Source organism: Strigops habroptila, chromosome 7 (genome assembly GCF_004027225.2).
Source record: "Strigops habroptila isolate Jane chromosome 7, bStrHab1.2.pri, whole genome shotgun sequence".
Classification (NCBI taxonomy): Eukaryota; Metazoa; Chordata; class Aves; order Psittaciformes; family Psittacidae; genus Strigops; species Strigops habroptila.
In genome coordinates this window covers 60,148,884-60,166,920 of record NC_044283.2, presented here as the reverse complement: position 1 = coordinate 60,166,920, position 18,037 = coordinate 60,148,884, and the positions used below count along the sequence as shown (strand labels likewise).

Here is an 18,037-nt window from a genome sequence, read left to right as displayed (position 1 = left end):
TTTAGAATATCCCTAACCATAACACCCCACTTAAACACATGCAGTTGCGATATGGAAGTTTTATAAACAGAGTCCAGATGAGTCTTCAGGGTATCTAATGAAAACATTGTTTTATGAGATAGGCATAGAAGACTTAAGACATAGAAACCCATCTCTAGAAACACAGAATATCAAAGAAGTACTTAATCATCTAGGTTTTCTGTTGAAAAAAATCAAAGTTAAAAAGAGAGAAGGACAAGCACAACTTGAGACTTTGGGATTCACATGGTTCCCAACGGCAAAAACATTTAACAAAGGCTTGAGATTATTCCCAAACCACCCCCATTCTCCCACCCTTGGATTCAGCATTCCAAAGCTTCCGCAAGATCAGCTTTTTTGGTATCCTCCTCTCTTTTTCCTCATTGTCTGCTATTTAACCCACAGCTATCTACATTACTACTCTCCTAACTAGTTTTGTGCTCCTATATTCCACCAGGACAGTGGCAATCTTTACACTTTGCTCCCTCATGCATCTCATTTACTACAGCCTTGTAAGCAAAACTGCACATAAAAAAAGAAGGATGCACATTCACTCAAGTAACACATAAACCAACTCACTTTGAATTTCGCATACGCTCAAAACAAGGGCGGCAAAAGCTTCCTAAGCAAATAGAAAGGAGAGATACATACAAGGCTACCATCTCTCACCCTTGTGCCTTACTATTGAGGCATTTGAAGTTGGCCTAAGATATGAAACCTGAAGTATGTTTATACTTCATAACTATCAGAAGATACAATCGGTTTTGTGGGTGAGAAGGCAAAGCAAGCTGGGAGCAAGGGAGAACAGATACTCTTTCATGCTCCTGAGTGGCAATGCAGACTTGCAAAATGCAAAAGCTAGAATATTATTTTCTCCCTGAAATGGGACACTATCATTTGGTACCAAGCAACAATTTCCAAGTTGCAAAACACCACCACCACCACCACAATCTGCTCTCCTGGTACAAACTGCTTGGGATTAACACCTAACAACTTCACAACTCTAAACAATTCTGCCTTATTAGCTCACAAAGCCTACATAACAAAACCAAGACTGAACAATAACAGCAGAGATACAGAATCTACTCTCCCACCTCTTGGCAAGATTAACACATTTTTCGAGTCTGTTCTCAGTGTTCAGAATTGGCTACACCTGAAGTCAAATAGCAGTCTTTTTCCCTTCCCCTTTTCCCCATCTGCCTAAGCAGCACCTAATCATAAACAATCATCTTTAGTATACAGGAGATAAACCACCTCAACCCTGAAACTGTACAAGAGAAAACATATAAAACAGCAAGTTCATGAGCAAGGCACTTGCAATGACACTGTCTTTGGAAGGCTTGTGAGGCTAAATCTGAGATGTTCCAACTGTAGATTATAGTGCAGTTCAGATCTGCAGCTCACTACAAACTACTCTATTACAGCACAGCTGTAATTAAAGCTCTGTCATTCTTTCCACTATAAACTCTACTTTTCATGACTTTATAATTTGGATCATAAAAATGTGTTCCGAGTGAAAGCTTGGCATAGTAGAGCCTGTGCATGAGAACATTTTCTTTTTCCAAGACAGTCAGCTCCTTAAGGCTTTATGAATAACAAAAAAGTTTGCCAGCTTAACCCAAAATAAGTTAAAGAAGAAATAAGCCACATGTCACTTCAGTTCCTTTGTAGTTTGAGGAGGGAAGTTTTACCCACAGAGAGCCCAATGCCACTTCACAATTCAAAAACTGAAAAACAGCCGAAAGCAGAGGCTTACTACAATTTACGTAGACTTCACTGTCACCTAGACCTGGACTCAACCAAACTGAAAATATTCCTTATCCTGACTACACAAGCTTTCAAAATACATTGTTCTCTTTCTCTGTTTTTCCTTTCAATACCTCTCCTTTGAGGTCATGCTGTCCCCCACATAGGGAAAGAGCAATAGTTGCTGACACTCCCTGTGGACTTCTTTCCACTCCCTTTCTATTTGTTGCCCACCTATCCGCTATGTGACCACCAGCTATAGGCAGCAAGATAACCTTGCATCAAGTGCTGCCCAAGAAAATGCCACCTTTATCAAGATAGGTGACATTTTACCTCAGCTTTCTACCAGTTCATCTCTCTCAGCTAGGCTGGGTTTATGTCAGAAGAGCAACTCTACACACATTTGATAATGCTTGACATTTGGAAATACCCACTCAATGCTTGAAAATTACATTCACTAATAAAGCACATAAAGCTTGGACTGTATTTTTCATTTCTTTGACAGATGAAACTAGCAATACACTCTTTTTATGAAAGATCTCACAGGACTTGTCTGTTGTAAACAAGATGGGAGATAAGGAATAGTAAAACATATGGAACAAAAAAGGAAAAGAAAAAGGGAAAGGTCTTGATAGACTAGCAGACTTTATGTATTAAGGCTTTTGTGAACCTGCTCACTGCGGTGAAATAGAATACTTTCAGCCAGGCTTCTCAAGCCCTGTAAAACACAGCAGCAACTAACTCCTAAGTGAAAAAGTATTAGAATCATAGACTCATAGAGCCATTTAGGTTGGAAAAGACCTTTAGAGATCGTCGAGTCCAACCGTTAACCCAGCACTGCCAAGACCGCCACTAAACAATGTGCCTAAGTGCCACATCTGCCCGTCCATCTTGCTAAAATACTCCTTTAAACTGCTTCTCATTAAAAAGTCACATTTATAACGAGAGTCTGGCCCAAAACATTTAAATAAACTGACAAAAAAAAAAATAAAAGCCAAAAATAAAACAACAGAACACATACTCCTAACTTCAATTCAAGAGTGAAACATACCTCCTTCCTCTGTCGAGAGCAGAAAACTCAGAAGCAAGAACATTGCAACCTACCTATCTGTTGAGAAAGTATCTTCATTTTTTTCTAGCAAGTAATGACTCTGAATTCAGAAGAATGGGCAGTGAGTCATTAGCTATTGCCTCAATCTTCCCTATACAGATTTGTCACTCACCTCCTGTGACTATTAAGCTCCAGTTCCAGGTTTACTTTGACTGCACTTTCACCCATTCCCTTTATGAATTGAGTAGTTTCACATATCTGAACTATCTCAGTTTGCAAGGCACAGACACGTTATGCTTTCAGCCGTCTCCCAATCTGTTTGAATGAGAATGATAAAGTCTTGCTCATCAATGGGTTTGGCCAAGCTTTTGGTTTTGCTGTTGTGCAACACAAACCTGCACAAAGCGGCACTCCTGAACAACAAGGCTATTCAGCTTCCCCAGTGCAGGGAGTGGCCTCCTCCTAAACTTTGTCAGCTGCCTATCTCCAGAAATCCGAGCTGACTCACATACTTGACCTGGTCCCCTTCAATTTCAGACTCTTAAACCAAAAATCAACCAACCTTCTCTGTACCTCATCAGACATCTCGGTAGATAATGACAGATGGTAAACTACCATTGAAATAAATAATGGTATCTCCACAGTGGTATTCCGTGTATGTTCATTCCATCTCATTATAACCTAACCCTCATAGAAAGATGTTAATTTGATAGCATAAAAAACCCTCCAGCTGTCCTGTCTGTACAACTTGTACAGAAATCATAGTAGCTTTTTAAACTGCCTATGGCATTTCAGTGACACTCCTTTCTGGAAAACAAGGCTTATATGCACAGGAGAGAAAGAATTTGCTTCCCATGCTAACTGCAATTATAAGCATCTCCTGAGATGGCCACAAGTGGAATGAACAGGCATTTTCAGGATTTCAACCTTGATAAAAGGCTTTATCATCTCTCCTTAATAACTAGACGTTTCTATCTCAGTGCAGGAAAAGGAGGCAAAAGTGGTTTGGTTCCCCACCACTCTCCCCAGTTACTTGTGTCACGAAATAGACAGGCAGCCATAACTTTTCAACTATATGGGTTTTGAATGCACCTGAATAAATGACTGAGCTAGCTCTGTACATACACCTCTCCTAACATGCATACTTCAGAAGACCAAGTTACGCATTCTGGCCATCACAAGCAGGATCCCACTCTGCTCTCAGTTTCTATTCAACTGTCCCAAATTTACAACCCCTGAAAATCGCATAACATTTTCAAAGCAAGCAAGTATGCACTTTCCCTTATAGGGCTCTGCATAAGACCATTTTATAAGTCTCCACAGAACAAATACAAAGACTCCTCCCCCCATGCATTCTTTTAATTAACTGATGGAACTTGTTGTCAAGTATTCCCATTGAGGTAAAGATATTAACATGAGTCCAAAAAAATTTCATATTTAAGGGCTTAAGTCCAGAGGTATACAGTGCAAAACCTGAGCGATCTGGAGATTAAATTCTCCCTTTCCTCTGGGGTATAAATCCATCTCTAATACCTGAAGATGAGGGGTTTCCTTCAAAGAAAATTACTTGACAATTCGCTGCTACAAACTTTTTTTTCTTTTTCTAATTTTAATTGATGAACTTGATATTGGCTGATTTAGAGAGATTGACTACTTTCACTAGGTAAGCAATTTGGAGAAGCACATTTATCTTCATTGGCAACAGATGTTCTAATGCTTTCACTTTACCTAAAAAAAAGAAGATGAAGCAAAGATCTTGGCAGTTTCAAGAGCTGCTACAAGAGAACTCAGATTTATAATAAAGAGAAATCTTTTTTTAATGACAGGAATATTCAGAAAACCAAAAAGCTTCACTAACCTTCTACATTCATAGCTTCTCTCAGAAGCTGCAACTTCTTCTGTCTCTCTCTTATCCTGTCAAAGGCACTTGATATTGCTGCAGAAGTTGATGTCTCAGGCACATGGCGCGTTTGGTCCATTTTCTGTGGTCCGAAGACATCCAGTGCTATGCTCCCATCAGAGTATCTTGCTTCCTTGTTTCTGGTAGTAGAAGTCCGTACTGTAAATGCTTCACACTGATAGCTGTGCCCATGAGAGCCTCCAGCATGGTTCCTCTCAGCTGCTTTGTCAGTTGTGCAAAGCAAATCAGTGGAGGAAGCCCATACTTTCCGCTTAGGAGTGACATCTGTATGAAAGTGACCTTTTTTTTCAAACTCATGGGTTTTACATCTATAAGGACAGAAGACATCTTCCTGTCCTGAGCTGTAATCTGTGGAAATGCCCTGGAAAAACTCATCCTCGCCTTGTGTTCCTCTAATAGACAGAAATCCCATAGATTTGCTAAGTCCTTTGTTAAGCGTGGTCTGTTGAGAGAAGTGAGTTTTGTGTCCTTCAGGTGCATCAACCACCAATGTTTTTCCTGGAATAAGGAGACATTTCATATATGTAATTTTGTACTTAATACACTAGAGTGCAACACAAGTTAATTCCTGTTAAAGTTTATACTGAGCACACATTTTGGCCTTGATTTTGCCATGCTAAACATTGAGATGGCTACTTAAAGGGCTGCCTCAGTCAACAAAGACAGAACTCCAACTACTTCATAGCTGATAGGCATTTTCTTTCTTTTATTTGTCAAGTGCTCAAGTGAAATTATGGCTTACTATAATTCATCATTTACATAAAAAAATACATTCACATAGATACTAAAAGTTGTTTTCTCATTAGTTTTATTTTTAAAGTAGTCTGGACTATCACCAAAAGTACTGTTTAATGATTAATCTGAAATCAGCCATCCCTCTCACGTCTCACACCGAAAGACACCACCTACAATTTTTAATGACAAGTCTAGGTTTGTTCTACAGATTTACAGATGCCCTGCAGTTGTGTCAGCAGTAAGAGAAGAATGACTGTATAGTTAGGAATTTTAAAAATCCTTGGATCTTCCTTTAATGACTATTTTTAGTGATGACAGTCTCTCCAGATAAAGAATACTCTGAAAACAACAAAACCCAGCAAAGCTTCTAAGATGAAAGTGGTTCTACAAGCCTGCACACTTCATGTTTCATTAATAAATGGATTGACCAATACTAATGAACACTCTCCCTTCTCTCACTCCTTTACTGTGAAATTACTTCCAAAATAAAAGAAACTATCAGAGGTGGAATAATATAAAAGAAATATGTGCTCTCTGTAGAATATCTTGCCAAGAAGTTTTGATGAGCATGTATGTCTCAAACTATTAGCCCAATTTTACAAAATTACAAACATCGGTAAGTACAACCAAATTTCTTATTATTACCAGATGACCTATGAGTTTACTTTCATGTTCTTAAGCTTTCCTGAGATCAGAGTAAAAGGATTACAACTATTATAAGAGGAACATCCCAGAGAAAAGCTAGTATCAAAGAATACCCAGCTGCTACTTACATTCTGTTAGCAAAAGCTTCTAATACTTCTGCATTATTAAAATTGTGAAAATCCAAAGTCTATTGTAGATACCACACAGGCAGTTATAACTCCACCTGACCAAGTACATTGAAAAAGTTAGACTTCATCATAATTTTACAATCTACTGCATTAATAAGGCAATCCCGACCTCAAAATTATACTCCTGATAAGAAAACCCAACTGAAAATATTCCATGATGGGTTGCCTAAGCAATGTCTGCTCACCCTGGTGGAGTCCGTATGGCATGTGATGCTTTTCTTAAAGCATCTCTAAGATGCTCTCTACCATGATATTACCATGTACGTCTTTAAGAAGCAGCAGGCTTGAAGACATCCTCACTAAAGAAAGCACTTGTAAGCTCAGAATAAATTACTGCGCTGTTCTACTACTCTTGAAGATGGCTCTGTAGTGCTGCCTGCTGCTCTTCCAAAGCCGATTGAAATCAACTGCCCCACTTGCACAGTAGGCTCCTGATGATCTTTATCTACAATTATCCTTTCAAATTGAGTTTCACAGAACACTAAGTACGCTTATAACTGTACAACACACAAATATACGATTACCAACACACAAACATATGATGATAAAATGTTAGGGTTTGGATTGTCTAAAAAGTGTCTTGTAAGAAATTACACAGTTCCCACATGTTACAGCCAAGAGAATAAACCAAAACACTTTGCCAATGAGAATGAACTAATCTTCCGAAAGGATCTGACGCATCATTTCATATTTTACAAATATGGCTTTAATCCTAAAGTCAAGCAAACATAATTATCTTTGTGGTCAGGTAAATCTTATGTTATTATCTTACTCTCAGACTGCACATCCCTCATAAGGCTGGTGAATTACGTACAATATTCACTCACACAAAAAAAGCCTTTTAAAAATAGCCATTCACTGTGAAATTCTCAATATCTATCTAAAGCAGTGGGACGATATCCATTCTGCAAACATATAATTCACATTCACATACACGTACATCAAGGACAACATTCCTAAACAGGATTTTAACTCAGTCTTTTGTGAGAGAGATAAAAACCAAAATACTGCAGTAAAATGGTCACCAAAAATGCAAATCCAAAGGAGCTCCGAGAATCCTCCCCACTAATGAGAGTACCAAGATAATTTCAGGCAGAAAAAAACCCCCAAACAACCTCCTTTACACACTCTTTTCACATACTTTTTTTTTTTTAAGAAAAAAATACTACAAATATAGTAGGCTGCAAATTCAGGATTACTTGGTATATCACTGGTCAAGATTCAGAAGAACATTCCTGCTTCAAAGATCATTTAGATGTCTGTGCATTGTTGAAACGTTATCTTGTTTCAGGATCATATCCAGTGAAAAGAGCCACAACGTACTTTAAGTACCAGGGGATATCCTCACCATAAGCACACCCAGAGACATAAATATATCTGTGGCATGTGGGTGAGAGCTGCAGTGAAAGAGCCCCAGCCACCAGTGAAAGAGAGTGCTAGAGGGGAAGGAGCATCCTCCTCACCAAAGCTGTAGTTTCTATGAACTTGCAGCATTCAGACTAGATGTAATAAATAGAAGCTGCTTCCAGTTCATGCAGAGGCTCAGAAGACATAAGCTCCTTGCCTCAGCATGCAAGAGATGTTTTCTGTTCCCCAAGTCATCCACCCACCCAGGGCTTCCTCATGAAGAAAAGCCAATGCTATGAACACTCATCAGCAGTGAGCGGGAAAATACTCATTGCTACAGCTTTGACACTCATTCAGCTAACTGCATGATGAGACAGGAGATGAGCTGTCCCATCAGGAAGCAGTGCAGGAGGCACTGCACTTTCGCACTGCTCTTCCACTCTGCTGAATGGACATATCTGAATGGACATCTACAGGCGTAACTCATATCCACATTGACTTATGCAGCTGACATGAATTTTTAGCACAGTACCAAAAGGAATCTACAACTGGCCTTAGTATTAGCTGGCCTTGCAGTCTTGAGACTGTAAAATCCTCTTGGACATCTTTCATCTTTCCTTTATTACTCTCCCCATTCCCAATTCTGCTTTTCATCAGTCTTAGAACTTCTTCCCACCTCTGCAAAACCCACCCCTCTTTACACAATGCCATTTCAACAAGCTCTCCCCAAACTGGCTCACAGTGTCAACGTGAACTGCTTAAGAATCATCCTCAGAGAAGTTAAAGAAGAAACTAGGGGGCAAGAGGTGCACAGCCTGCTCAAGTTGGGCATCCTCAGAAGACAAACTGAAACAAAGCTGCAATACACAACTTTCAGATCCATACTTCATACCAGCCAAAAATGCATGTTGCTCTTGGCACCAGGGAGCAGAGGTCAATGATCAACGACAAGACTTCTCAGTATAGAAGCAACTCAAAAACAGAAACCAGTGAAAAAATTGGATTAGGCAGCCAGCAATCAGTACAGGCTAATTCTTCTGTTTTTAATAACTTAAATCTGTTACTTACTATTTTTAATAACTTAAATAATCCCTCCTTACTTTTTTAAAATACTATTTTAGACTTTGTAAGTCACAAAATCAACTGTTACTGTTTTTTGTTTTGTTCTCCCCCCCAAACTTCCTCAATACACTGCCTCAGCATTACTTAGATCAATGATCTTAAATGACTGCAGTAAGTCTATTTCAGCACAAGGCTCATATGTCTAGCTTTCAGGTGATGGTACACCTCCAGAATAAAGCAGACTGGAATGATACGCCCTTCTTTAATACATGTATTTTCAGTTGAATGGCATACACAAGTCCAAATGCATTAAGCCAATACATAGTTTATCCATCAACTTTTTGCTCCCCAGCTTTTATGGGAAAATGTGTGGGAAAATGAAGGGAAGAACTACCAGTAATAAATTATATATGAAGAATAAAGATCCAACCAATGATCGAAAGGAGCCTGACTGGATAATGGAACTTCTATGTCTTTGAATTATTATGGATGGGAAGACTCATGTTATGACCTTTCTTTGAAAAGTAATGGCTTTTATTTGTAATGGAAACTCTGGAAACCTATCTGAAATATCTTGGCTCCACTAAAGACATTAAGTATCTCACCTGAGACCAGACAAAGTTACTCCATGCTTCAGTTACCCAAAAGAATAAAAAGGACAGAGAATCCTTCCCTACTTGTCAGTGATGGTCACAGGACACTTAAGATACTACAGTATGTAACTTCAAAAGATGTGCTTTCCCCTTCCCCGGTTATTTCTCTGCTGAACTAAACTCTTCTTCATGATCATTTAAATAGCATCTGGGTTCTTGATTTCACATATTGCCCTTGGGTGTTTATCTTCTACTTGATGTTACACTAGCGCAATTATTTATAATTACTGTAAATAATTCGAATGCAATTATAGTAATTGCATGAGTCCAAAGTATAATACATAGTGAGGGAATATATGCAATAAAAATAGCAATTAATCACCAAGAGTTCACAACGAAATTCCCTTGTGGTGCTAAAATGAAAATTTAGTTTTCCATACACCTTCAACTGGCAGATGTTACATTCACTACATGACCATGGAACTACTTCCTTCTTCCTATCATGTCTTCAGCTATAAATGCAACTAAACCTTCTTTGACACCAGCGTCATTCACAAACAGAACCATCTTTTACTCACACTGACAACAATCTGGTTGATTTTCTTCCGAGCAAGAGCACCGTTTTCTGGTCCTAACTAAATTCAATCTGCTGCAATTACTTGTGTACCAGATCATACAGGCAATTAATCAAATATTATGTAGGTGCAAGCACAATGCCATCACATGCTGTATCTGTTTTTACTGAATAAACTCAGCTCAAGTTTCTTTGAAGTCTTTGGGGTTGTCCCCTTCTTTTGTTTGCACAAAACAGAATACTTTTTTCAGCTCCATTTTAGCAAAGCTTATGGATATATACATACGTACACACACACACATAGGGAGGGAGAAACAGGGGCTGGTGGGACAGAGAAAGGTTGCCTGCATTCACATGAAAGCATATATCATCACTGCCAAACTGGAAGGCCTGAAGAAAGAAATTATTATACAGGAGTTTAAAAAACATCGCCCACACCATCTTTCTGCATAAAACAGAAAGAAAGAAAAACCCTTATCCCAAGACACTGCGGTTAGTTTCTCAAATATGAGTGGGTAGCTGATGGAGGAGTTTGGTTTGCAATCCCTTTGGGGCAGGCTAAAAGCCAAAGAGAAAACAGCAAAGCCAGATGTGGTCTGTGGGTTGACTGCTAGGACTGGCACCTCCTCCTTTCTTTTTTAAACTGTTGAGAAAATCCAAGTTTCAGATGGAAGTACTACCAAAACAATGCTTCCTTTGTGAAGGAAGAAACAAACTGGAAACAAAGACTGTTGAAAACACTCTAAGTAATGGCCAAGCTATAAATCCCGTAGAACAATTTGCATTCTGCTTTGGACTGACATGGCTCCTCAATAAAAAACCCAAACAGATTCAGAAACCAGACATTTTGTTCAGAAGAGTGGTGGTGAACCTTGCCAAGTAGCACTTTGTAAATGCAATATTTTACCTCTTCCCTTCCTCAGCACCTCTGCAGAAAAGACAACTGCACCCTTGCTCTTTCCTACTTGGGTTTATGGGCCAATTCTTTTGGTAAAGTTCTCAATCAGGTAGGCAAAGGGCTACCCAGCTGTTCCCTTCCCCGATTTGTGCATACCCCAGGAGAAGCTCAGTGATACAGCTGCTTTTCTGCACAGAGACAGCATTTGAACTCTATGGTTTGGTTTCCTCACTGATCTTAGCGTCCATTCCTGTTTTGTGTTTAGAGTTCTGAATTAGTCCTCAGCACCACTGCTTCCAATAATGCCAGGCTGGAAGCTCAGTAAAGCAGCAGCAACTATACTTAAAAGATCTCTACCAGCAACAACCACCAGTACACCACTAGATGCAAACAGAAACACCTATTGGAAGAAAACAGGCATGGTTTCTGGAGTGTGAAAGAATTAAACAGGGGGTTTTTTTATTATCTTTTTTTTTCTTTAAGACCAAGAAGTCTTCATCTGGCTTCCATTTGGTTTTGCTGAACTCTGGAAGTTATTCTCCACCTACTCAGTTCTTTTTTCTAGTACTGAGGAGACAGGGGAAAGAAAAAAAATTACATTTCCAGATGAGAGATTTTTAAGTCAATGGAATTAAGTTTGTGCTCTATTTTTTGACAAGTTAAATCTGTGTGCTTGGATTTAGCAAGAAAATGAGTAAGCTGTTTCAGTTCACACATGGAGGTCATCACTATAAACCATTTCTTTATAGACCAAAACCTGCGTTTTCACCCAGATCAAGAACTGAAACACAAGCTGCAATCAACTTCTCTGGATCAAAAGTAAAAGGGTACATTCCCTTTAGTCTTAAGAGTTTTTGCTGGGCAGCTACATTAGTAATTGGTATTACAGGGAATGGTAACAAAACACTATAATTTCTTGTTAAAATTAAAAGCAACTTAACTTAGCCTTAGCATCTTTTATTCAGTTTATGGTACATGTACCATGTGTGGTCGTGGTTATTTTTTGCTGCACCTGATAGAGCATTTTGTTCAGTTATTTCTAATTATTTCCTGCTACATGCAGTTAAGGCGAATCTTAACAATTACTTATATTCATTTCAAGCCTTTATTCATGTGGCATATATTCTTTTAGCAGAGATGAAGATCAGAATTTTGCAGTATACAAGTGCAATACTGTAATATACAAGGTTATCTCACGAGAGGCTACCTACCACAATGCACAAGTCAAGTTAAAATCAGAGACCCTCATGGTAGGAGGGCAAAGCCAAGACACATGCTGGTAGATCTTTTTAAAAGACAAAGTATCTCCACAAACGGCTGTCCTTGGTGTTCACAGATAATCAACGTAAGTTGGAACTTCGTACATAATCGAGGTGCAGGATTTCAATTACTAGAGGGTTGGGAAGCAGGCTGCAATGCAGTACAAGTTGTGGAGTTTCCAACTGGGCTTCAAATAGACTGTGCATCCTTTTGAAGGATGAGTGCCATAGTTTGTGGCAAAGAGTAACACCATGAATTAATTCTTGCTTTATGTTTGGAGGAGTTGGAAAGTTACTTAATCTTTTGTCACACCAAAAGAATTTTATCAAGCAACTTCCACAAATAGTTTTTTAAGTAAAGACTCTTAAGGTCTGAAGTGTTTTGAGTATGAAACTTAAATAACACTCATTGGTTCAGATGACTCACACGAGGTTTTACTACTTCTATTTCTGCTGGCTAAGTCAGTTCCTAAATACTGTGTTCCGAGTATGACTTGACTACAAGCAAACATTCTGTAATATTAATTTAGAATAAATTACTTCTGCTGTCAGCCCTGCCGTAAAGCTCATTCACCAAGATGGCCACAGAAAGTGAGTCATGAAAGAGACAGAAAATAAATTTAATTGGAGAGAATATTAACATGAAGCTATTTATTAATAATTATCTTCAAGACATAAAGACGGAAACGAATAGCTGAGAATATCCAAACTTGGAATGTAAGGAGACCAAAATATCCAATTTAAACATGTGAAGTGGAAAAATATTTCAAAACAAGACAACAATAAAGTCCCAGCAATTATAATTTTGATGACCACAGTGTGGAAAACTGATCTTGACATTAATGACTTTCAGAGACTTAAAGCAAAAAAAGGTATTAGTTGGCTACTCTGCAACTAGGAGCACATCTCTCTTGCTGAACCATCTCTATATTCATGAACTTCGTATGATTTATCAGCTATCTTAAGTTAGATACTCATAGTAACATTCTGATACTCTTAAGTTCATAATAAATGCCTTCCCTTTATGCTGTTTTTTTCTCCAAACGACCGCTATTCTATTCACTGAAAATTCTCTTTTTCAGAATGACTCAACAGAACGTCACCTCAGACAAGTCTTCTGTCCTCTCCAGGGAAGACTTCTACTCACGATATTTCCTTCCTTAAATATGCTGGTAAAATGACAGATAAAATAAGATAGGTCCTCATGTGTGCCCCCACTCCCCTGTCCTTGTGCTAAAATGGGCCCTAAATGTCTTCTCAGAGGAAGTTAAACCCAAACATTTGTCTAAAAATTGACTGACATAACTTCTAACATATTAGAAGGATAGGTCACTCAGAATCATAATCCTGCCTGGTAGCTTCCTACCTTTCTAAGAGCTTGCCATTTTGCAGTTGGAATAAGAGGTGTGTATTTCAACTACATGCAGCAGCAGAATAGTACAGTGTCAGCAGAGGAAAAAAGGACTCTATGCTTTTCTTTCTTTTTTTCTTTAACTTTTACCTTTAGTATTTTTCTTAAACCTTCATCTGTCCTCTTACTTGTGGCTCCTCAATCTGTGAGATGATCATTGGTAAAAGTAGTACTACATTCCACGGCTCACTTTTCCAGAAATCGAGAAGCTGAGCCTCCAGGGCAACTGGTCTGTGCTGCTACTGACAAAATTTGCACCAGCAAACCAGCATACCATTACAGAAAAACAAATAACCAAGCTTTAAATTGCCCTGAATCAAATGTGAGCTGTGTCTCCTTAATATCAGACACTCACTAACTTTCAGACACATAACTCAGTATACGTAACATCAGTACACGAGTGGAATTGAAAACAGCTAGAGTTGGTTTGGTTCGGAGTTGGGGGGAGTTTGTTTTGCTCTGTTTTGGTATTTTACGAGTTCCACAGATGATACAGAGAAATTGGAACAGGTTGAGTGAAAGCAGGACAGGTGGAACATAAAAAAAAATAAATAAAAGAATGACTGCAATTTATCTTATTTTCTGAAAATAAAGACTCAAATAACAGAAAACATGAAAAATATTTTCTACTTCTAGGGATAGGGGGAAGAAGCATAACATCAAAATATCATAAAACCCACACAGTACCTGAAAAATATTTTTGCTTGTTGACAGTTCATTTTGACAAAAAATAGGAAAAAAATCCAAGTATTCAAGAGCATCTCATTAATAATTTGTACCTTCAGGATCAGGCTTGGAGTGATGCAGAGAAAAATAATGTTTGCGTCAGAACAGTGATGGACAAACATTCATTTCATGTGGTGCCACACGTTATCTGCAACACTGTGCATGGATGCACTTTCAATCAACTTAAAAGAATCAGCAGTTAGAGATGAGGACTATTCATCCAACTTTACAGTCTGGGGGTTATCAAGTTCACTCATTTCACAAAGATTATTTAAGTAAAGATTATATTTAATTAGATCTTTTCAGACAACGTGATGTTCCCTAAAAAGAGAAACCATTCACAAAAGTGATTTTGACTGAGGCCGCTTAAAAACTTGTGCTGAATTTACTGGTCAATAAGCAGCTGTGCCAAGTGGACTGCTCAGTCTCAGAGAACCCTTAACTCTGGTTGGTGTTTCCTGAACCAGTGATTTCACAAGCGCGCACACTGCAGGGAACCTGCTCTGCTTGGCACCCTGGAAATCCTAGGCAGAGCAGAAGGCAAGCGAGTACACAGCAGCAAGACAAACATTCAGCCCCACAGCCCTTCAAAGATTCAGACGCTGCATCCTAACTGAACTTTTTGGAAATTGAACAGCAACACCTTTGAACCATCTCAGAAGCAAAGTCATACATACTAAGCAATGCAAAAAAAGCAAGAGTAAGAGGAAAGAATATTCTAGCCATGACATTTTTTTCAAGTCAGAGGATACAGTAGAAAAACAGTAATTAGATCATCTAGTCTATACCCTTTAAGTTAAAGACATAGTCCTCAGAGAAAGTTTCAGACCTTACTAGGATGTTATTCACCCTAATACTGAGCCAGAAAACCATGGAGATACTGGCTGGAGCTACTACATCCCTCTCTAAAATTTAGTAGAACCTAAAACAAAAGCTTTTTTGTAAAGATATACTTAAGGCTTTGGGGACAAACATCACTTCGTCAGGGAGAATAATCTGCTAAAAGCTTAAAGTTGTGGGTTAGGAAAATAAACGAACAAACAAGACCCAGCAAACCACACAAACATTTAAAAAAAAAAATAAGGATTTTCTAAGAAAATGAAAAGAAAACCAGTAAAAGACTATTCGGTTGTATTAGCGAAAACAAAACTAGAAACAACAAAGAAAAGAATAATCAGGGTTGCTAATGCAGTGAGAACAGAGTTTAAAGACAACCTAAGTCTCCAAAACTTAGCAGATATTCTGACCATTATTAAAACACGCAGTTTATTATAATCATGGAATAAAAAAACAGAATAGATGACGGAAAAAGGCTATGGAAATGTAGCCAGATAGTAGTGTGCTCAAATAAAGTTATGGGGGGAAAAAAAAAGGGTGAGGAATAGCCAAAAAACCAAAGGCATGTAAAGGAACTGTGAATCTGACAACACTGGAAACTGGGAAAAATAGAGTTAAGGAATAAACTAACAATTTAACAATCAGACCACCAACCAGAAAGGTTGTTCTGGTACAACCCTTATAAAATGAGTAGGAACCAGGGAAAGAATTCATTTTAAGAAAGCTTAAGAGGCTGAGAAAAGAAAGGCATTACATGCTTTGCAAATACAGTCAAATATTAGGAATACAGTCCAAAATCCTGTATTCCTAAGATCTTTCTATTGCTACAGAAATATTCTGAGAAAGAAGAAAAAAAGCCTGTAGGAAAACAAAGCCCCTTGAGAAAGCAGTCAGAACAGTGCAGTTGTGCCAGAAAACTAAGGGACAGCTTGTACCAGAAACTGTTCCTAAATACATACTGCCGTACTGGAAGGGCTGGCAACCACTGACATAAGGTTTTTATATCAAAAAGTAGCCTAATCTAGGGCTCATCTCAAAAGAGTCAATAAAGGAAAACCACCAATGCCTTGCCAGACTTGTGTCTAATTTGCAGTTTCCATAGATCATTTTGGTTTCTGCAATTCACTGCACTATTGCTTGACACAAAACTGAAAAACAGAGGAGTAACTTAAGCACATCACCAATATAACTTTGTTCCAAGTTTAGTGGTGGTAAACAGGCAGAGAGTTAATGTGGGGCAGATGAAAACCCTGTGTCATTAACAGTTACAGTGTTGACTATTTGTGAGTGATGTAGTATTCTGGCATCAAGATACTCCATTTACAGATGAACATTTTAAGGCAAGAATGGCCTGACCTCATTATCACATCTCACTGCCTTCATTATAACAACTTAAAGTGGTCCCAGCTGATGCCTTATAAAATGCTCCTTCCCAGCTCCATAATTCTTCCAGAGAAATATGAGACCAGACTTTGGAAGAATACATCGTCTTGTCCAAGAAGCCTAGCACAAAGCTAATGCTGCCACTGACCTTAAACAAGGACATCTAATGAAGTCGTGCCTCAGCTGTCAACCTACATCACTTGATTCCTTTTCCTCCATATTGGCAACAGCCACAGTTTGCCTCCTCCCTGCACCCCCTTTTCCTCCCCCTTACTCCAGTTCCCTCTTTCCTTACTTCCCTGAAGTAACAGTACAACCCTACCTGGTCTCCATATCCACCTCACTGTCAAAGCATAGCAGAACTGTGACGGAAAAAAAAGATGTGATAGATAAAAAGCTTTGCATGCAGGGGAAAGAGTCCAGGTCTGCTTGGGAAGCAGGGAAAGAGTCTGTGTGCTTCTCTGTGAAGAGAAAGCAGAGTCCAAAAGAAAGAGGGAACTAAGAAAAGCTGCTTCCTGTTCCTCTAGCTGACCTACCTTCAGTTAAAGATTCCCTTTCTTCAGAAGCAAAACTTTTGGCCAAGAGCCTTTAAAACCTGTTCCTACCATCAGGACTGAACTGGAAAAAGACACGTTTTTTCTTGAAACAATTATTCTCATGTCACCATCACCAACACTCAGCTAGACACTGAACAATCATGGTTCTGTGAATGTCAGCAAGTCCTCCTATATTCAATTTCTTTGGCTGCGAAATCGACTCAAGCTTGGTCTTCCACAGGGCTGTATTTATTGCCATAACCCTACTGCAGTGAAGTACTTACCTGTGGGAAGCCCTTTTCCCCTCAGCCTCTCTCGAATAGCCTGGCTCCTATCTGGCTGCAATTTTCTATCTCCGTTACAAGAAAGCTGATCCACCTGCAAAAAAAAAAGCAGTAACACAAATATTGAAAGATCTCACATTAGTATGAAACAAGTATCCGTTATGTAAACTCGCAATATAAGTCAGTGCCAAACAGTTAAGTTTGAGTGGAAGTTCAAGCTTTTTTCATTTAAAAAAGAATTCATCAGTGAAAACATCCCCTAGAATTATCTATATTAAATAATCTGTGCATTATTTTTACTACACATTCACCCTACCTTTTTCCACTATGTGTAAATTAAGCTCATAAGTATGTAACTTCAACACATCGCAGCCCTATAGCAAACTGAAGAGACAGCAACACTCAAAAACCATATACCACAGTTGCAACATGACTGGAACTTGTGATTGGTTAAGATGAGCTTTCTGTGTAACTGGAAGAACTATCTTGTACTTGGTAGTTTTAGGCTGATAACTCACACAACATATTACACATGTAAAATCTTCATGCATTTGTCAGAAGTCTCTTCTTTAGCCCCTCAGGCACATTCCTTTTGTGTGTGAGGCTTAACTACTCCCAAACTTTTACCTTTTTTTATCACTACTTCCAAAACAAAACAGAAAACAAAAACAAAAAAAAGGTTTCTTTTTTACATGTACTATCATTCGAAGAAGAGCTTATTTGCTACAACAAAGAATCTTTAGTGAGATCTTTTGATATGCTGAGAATCGGCTTAGTTTGGACAGTGGCTTAGCTGGGAGGTGGGAAGGAGAAATCAAGCAGC

At 38.6% G+C, this 18,037-nt stretch overlaps 1 protein-coding gene across 6 annotated transcripts in view; it reads right to left on the bottom strand.

Moving 5' to 3' along the window:
- PTPN13 (protein tyrosine phosphatase non-receptor type 13) overlaps positions 1 to 18,037 on the bottom strand; it is a 120,692-nt gene that overhangs the window by 54,382 nt on the left and 48,273 nt on the right. For all 6 annotated transcript variants that reach the window (XM_030492576.1, XM_030492578.1, XM_030492580.1 and 3 more), the window contains exons 7-8: positions 17,215 to 17,308; positions 4,674 to 5,234 (exon numbers count right to left, since the gene is read on the bottom strand). In XM_030492576.1, coding sequence (XP_030348436.1) covers positions 4,674 to 5,234; positions 17,215 to 17,308 — 655 coding nt within the window. The remainder of the gene's footprint in view (positions 1 to 4,673; positions 5,235 to 17,214; positions 17,309 to 18,037) is intronic.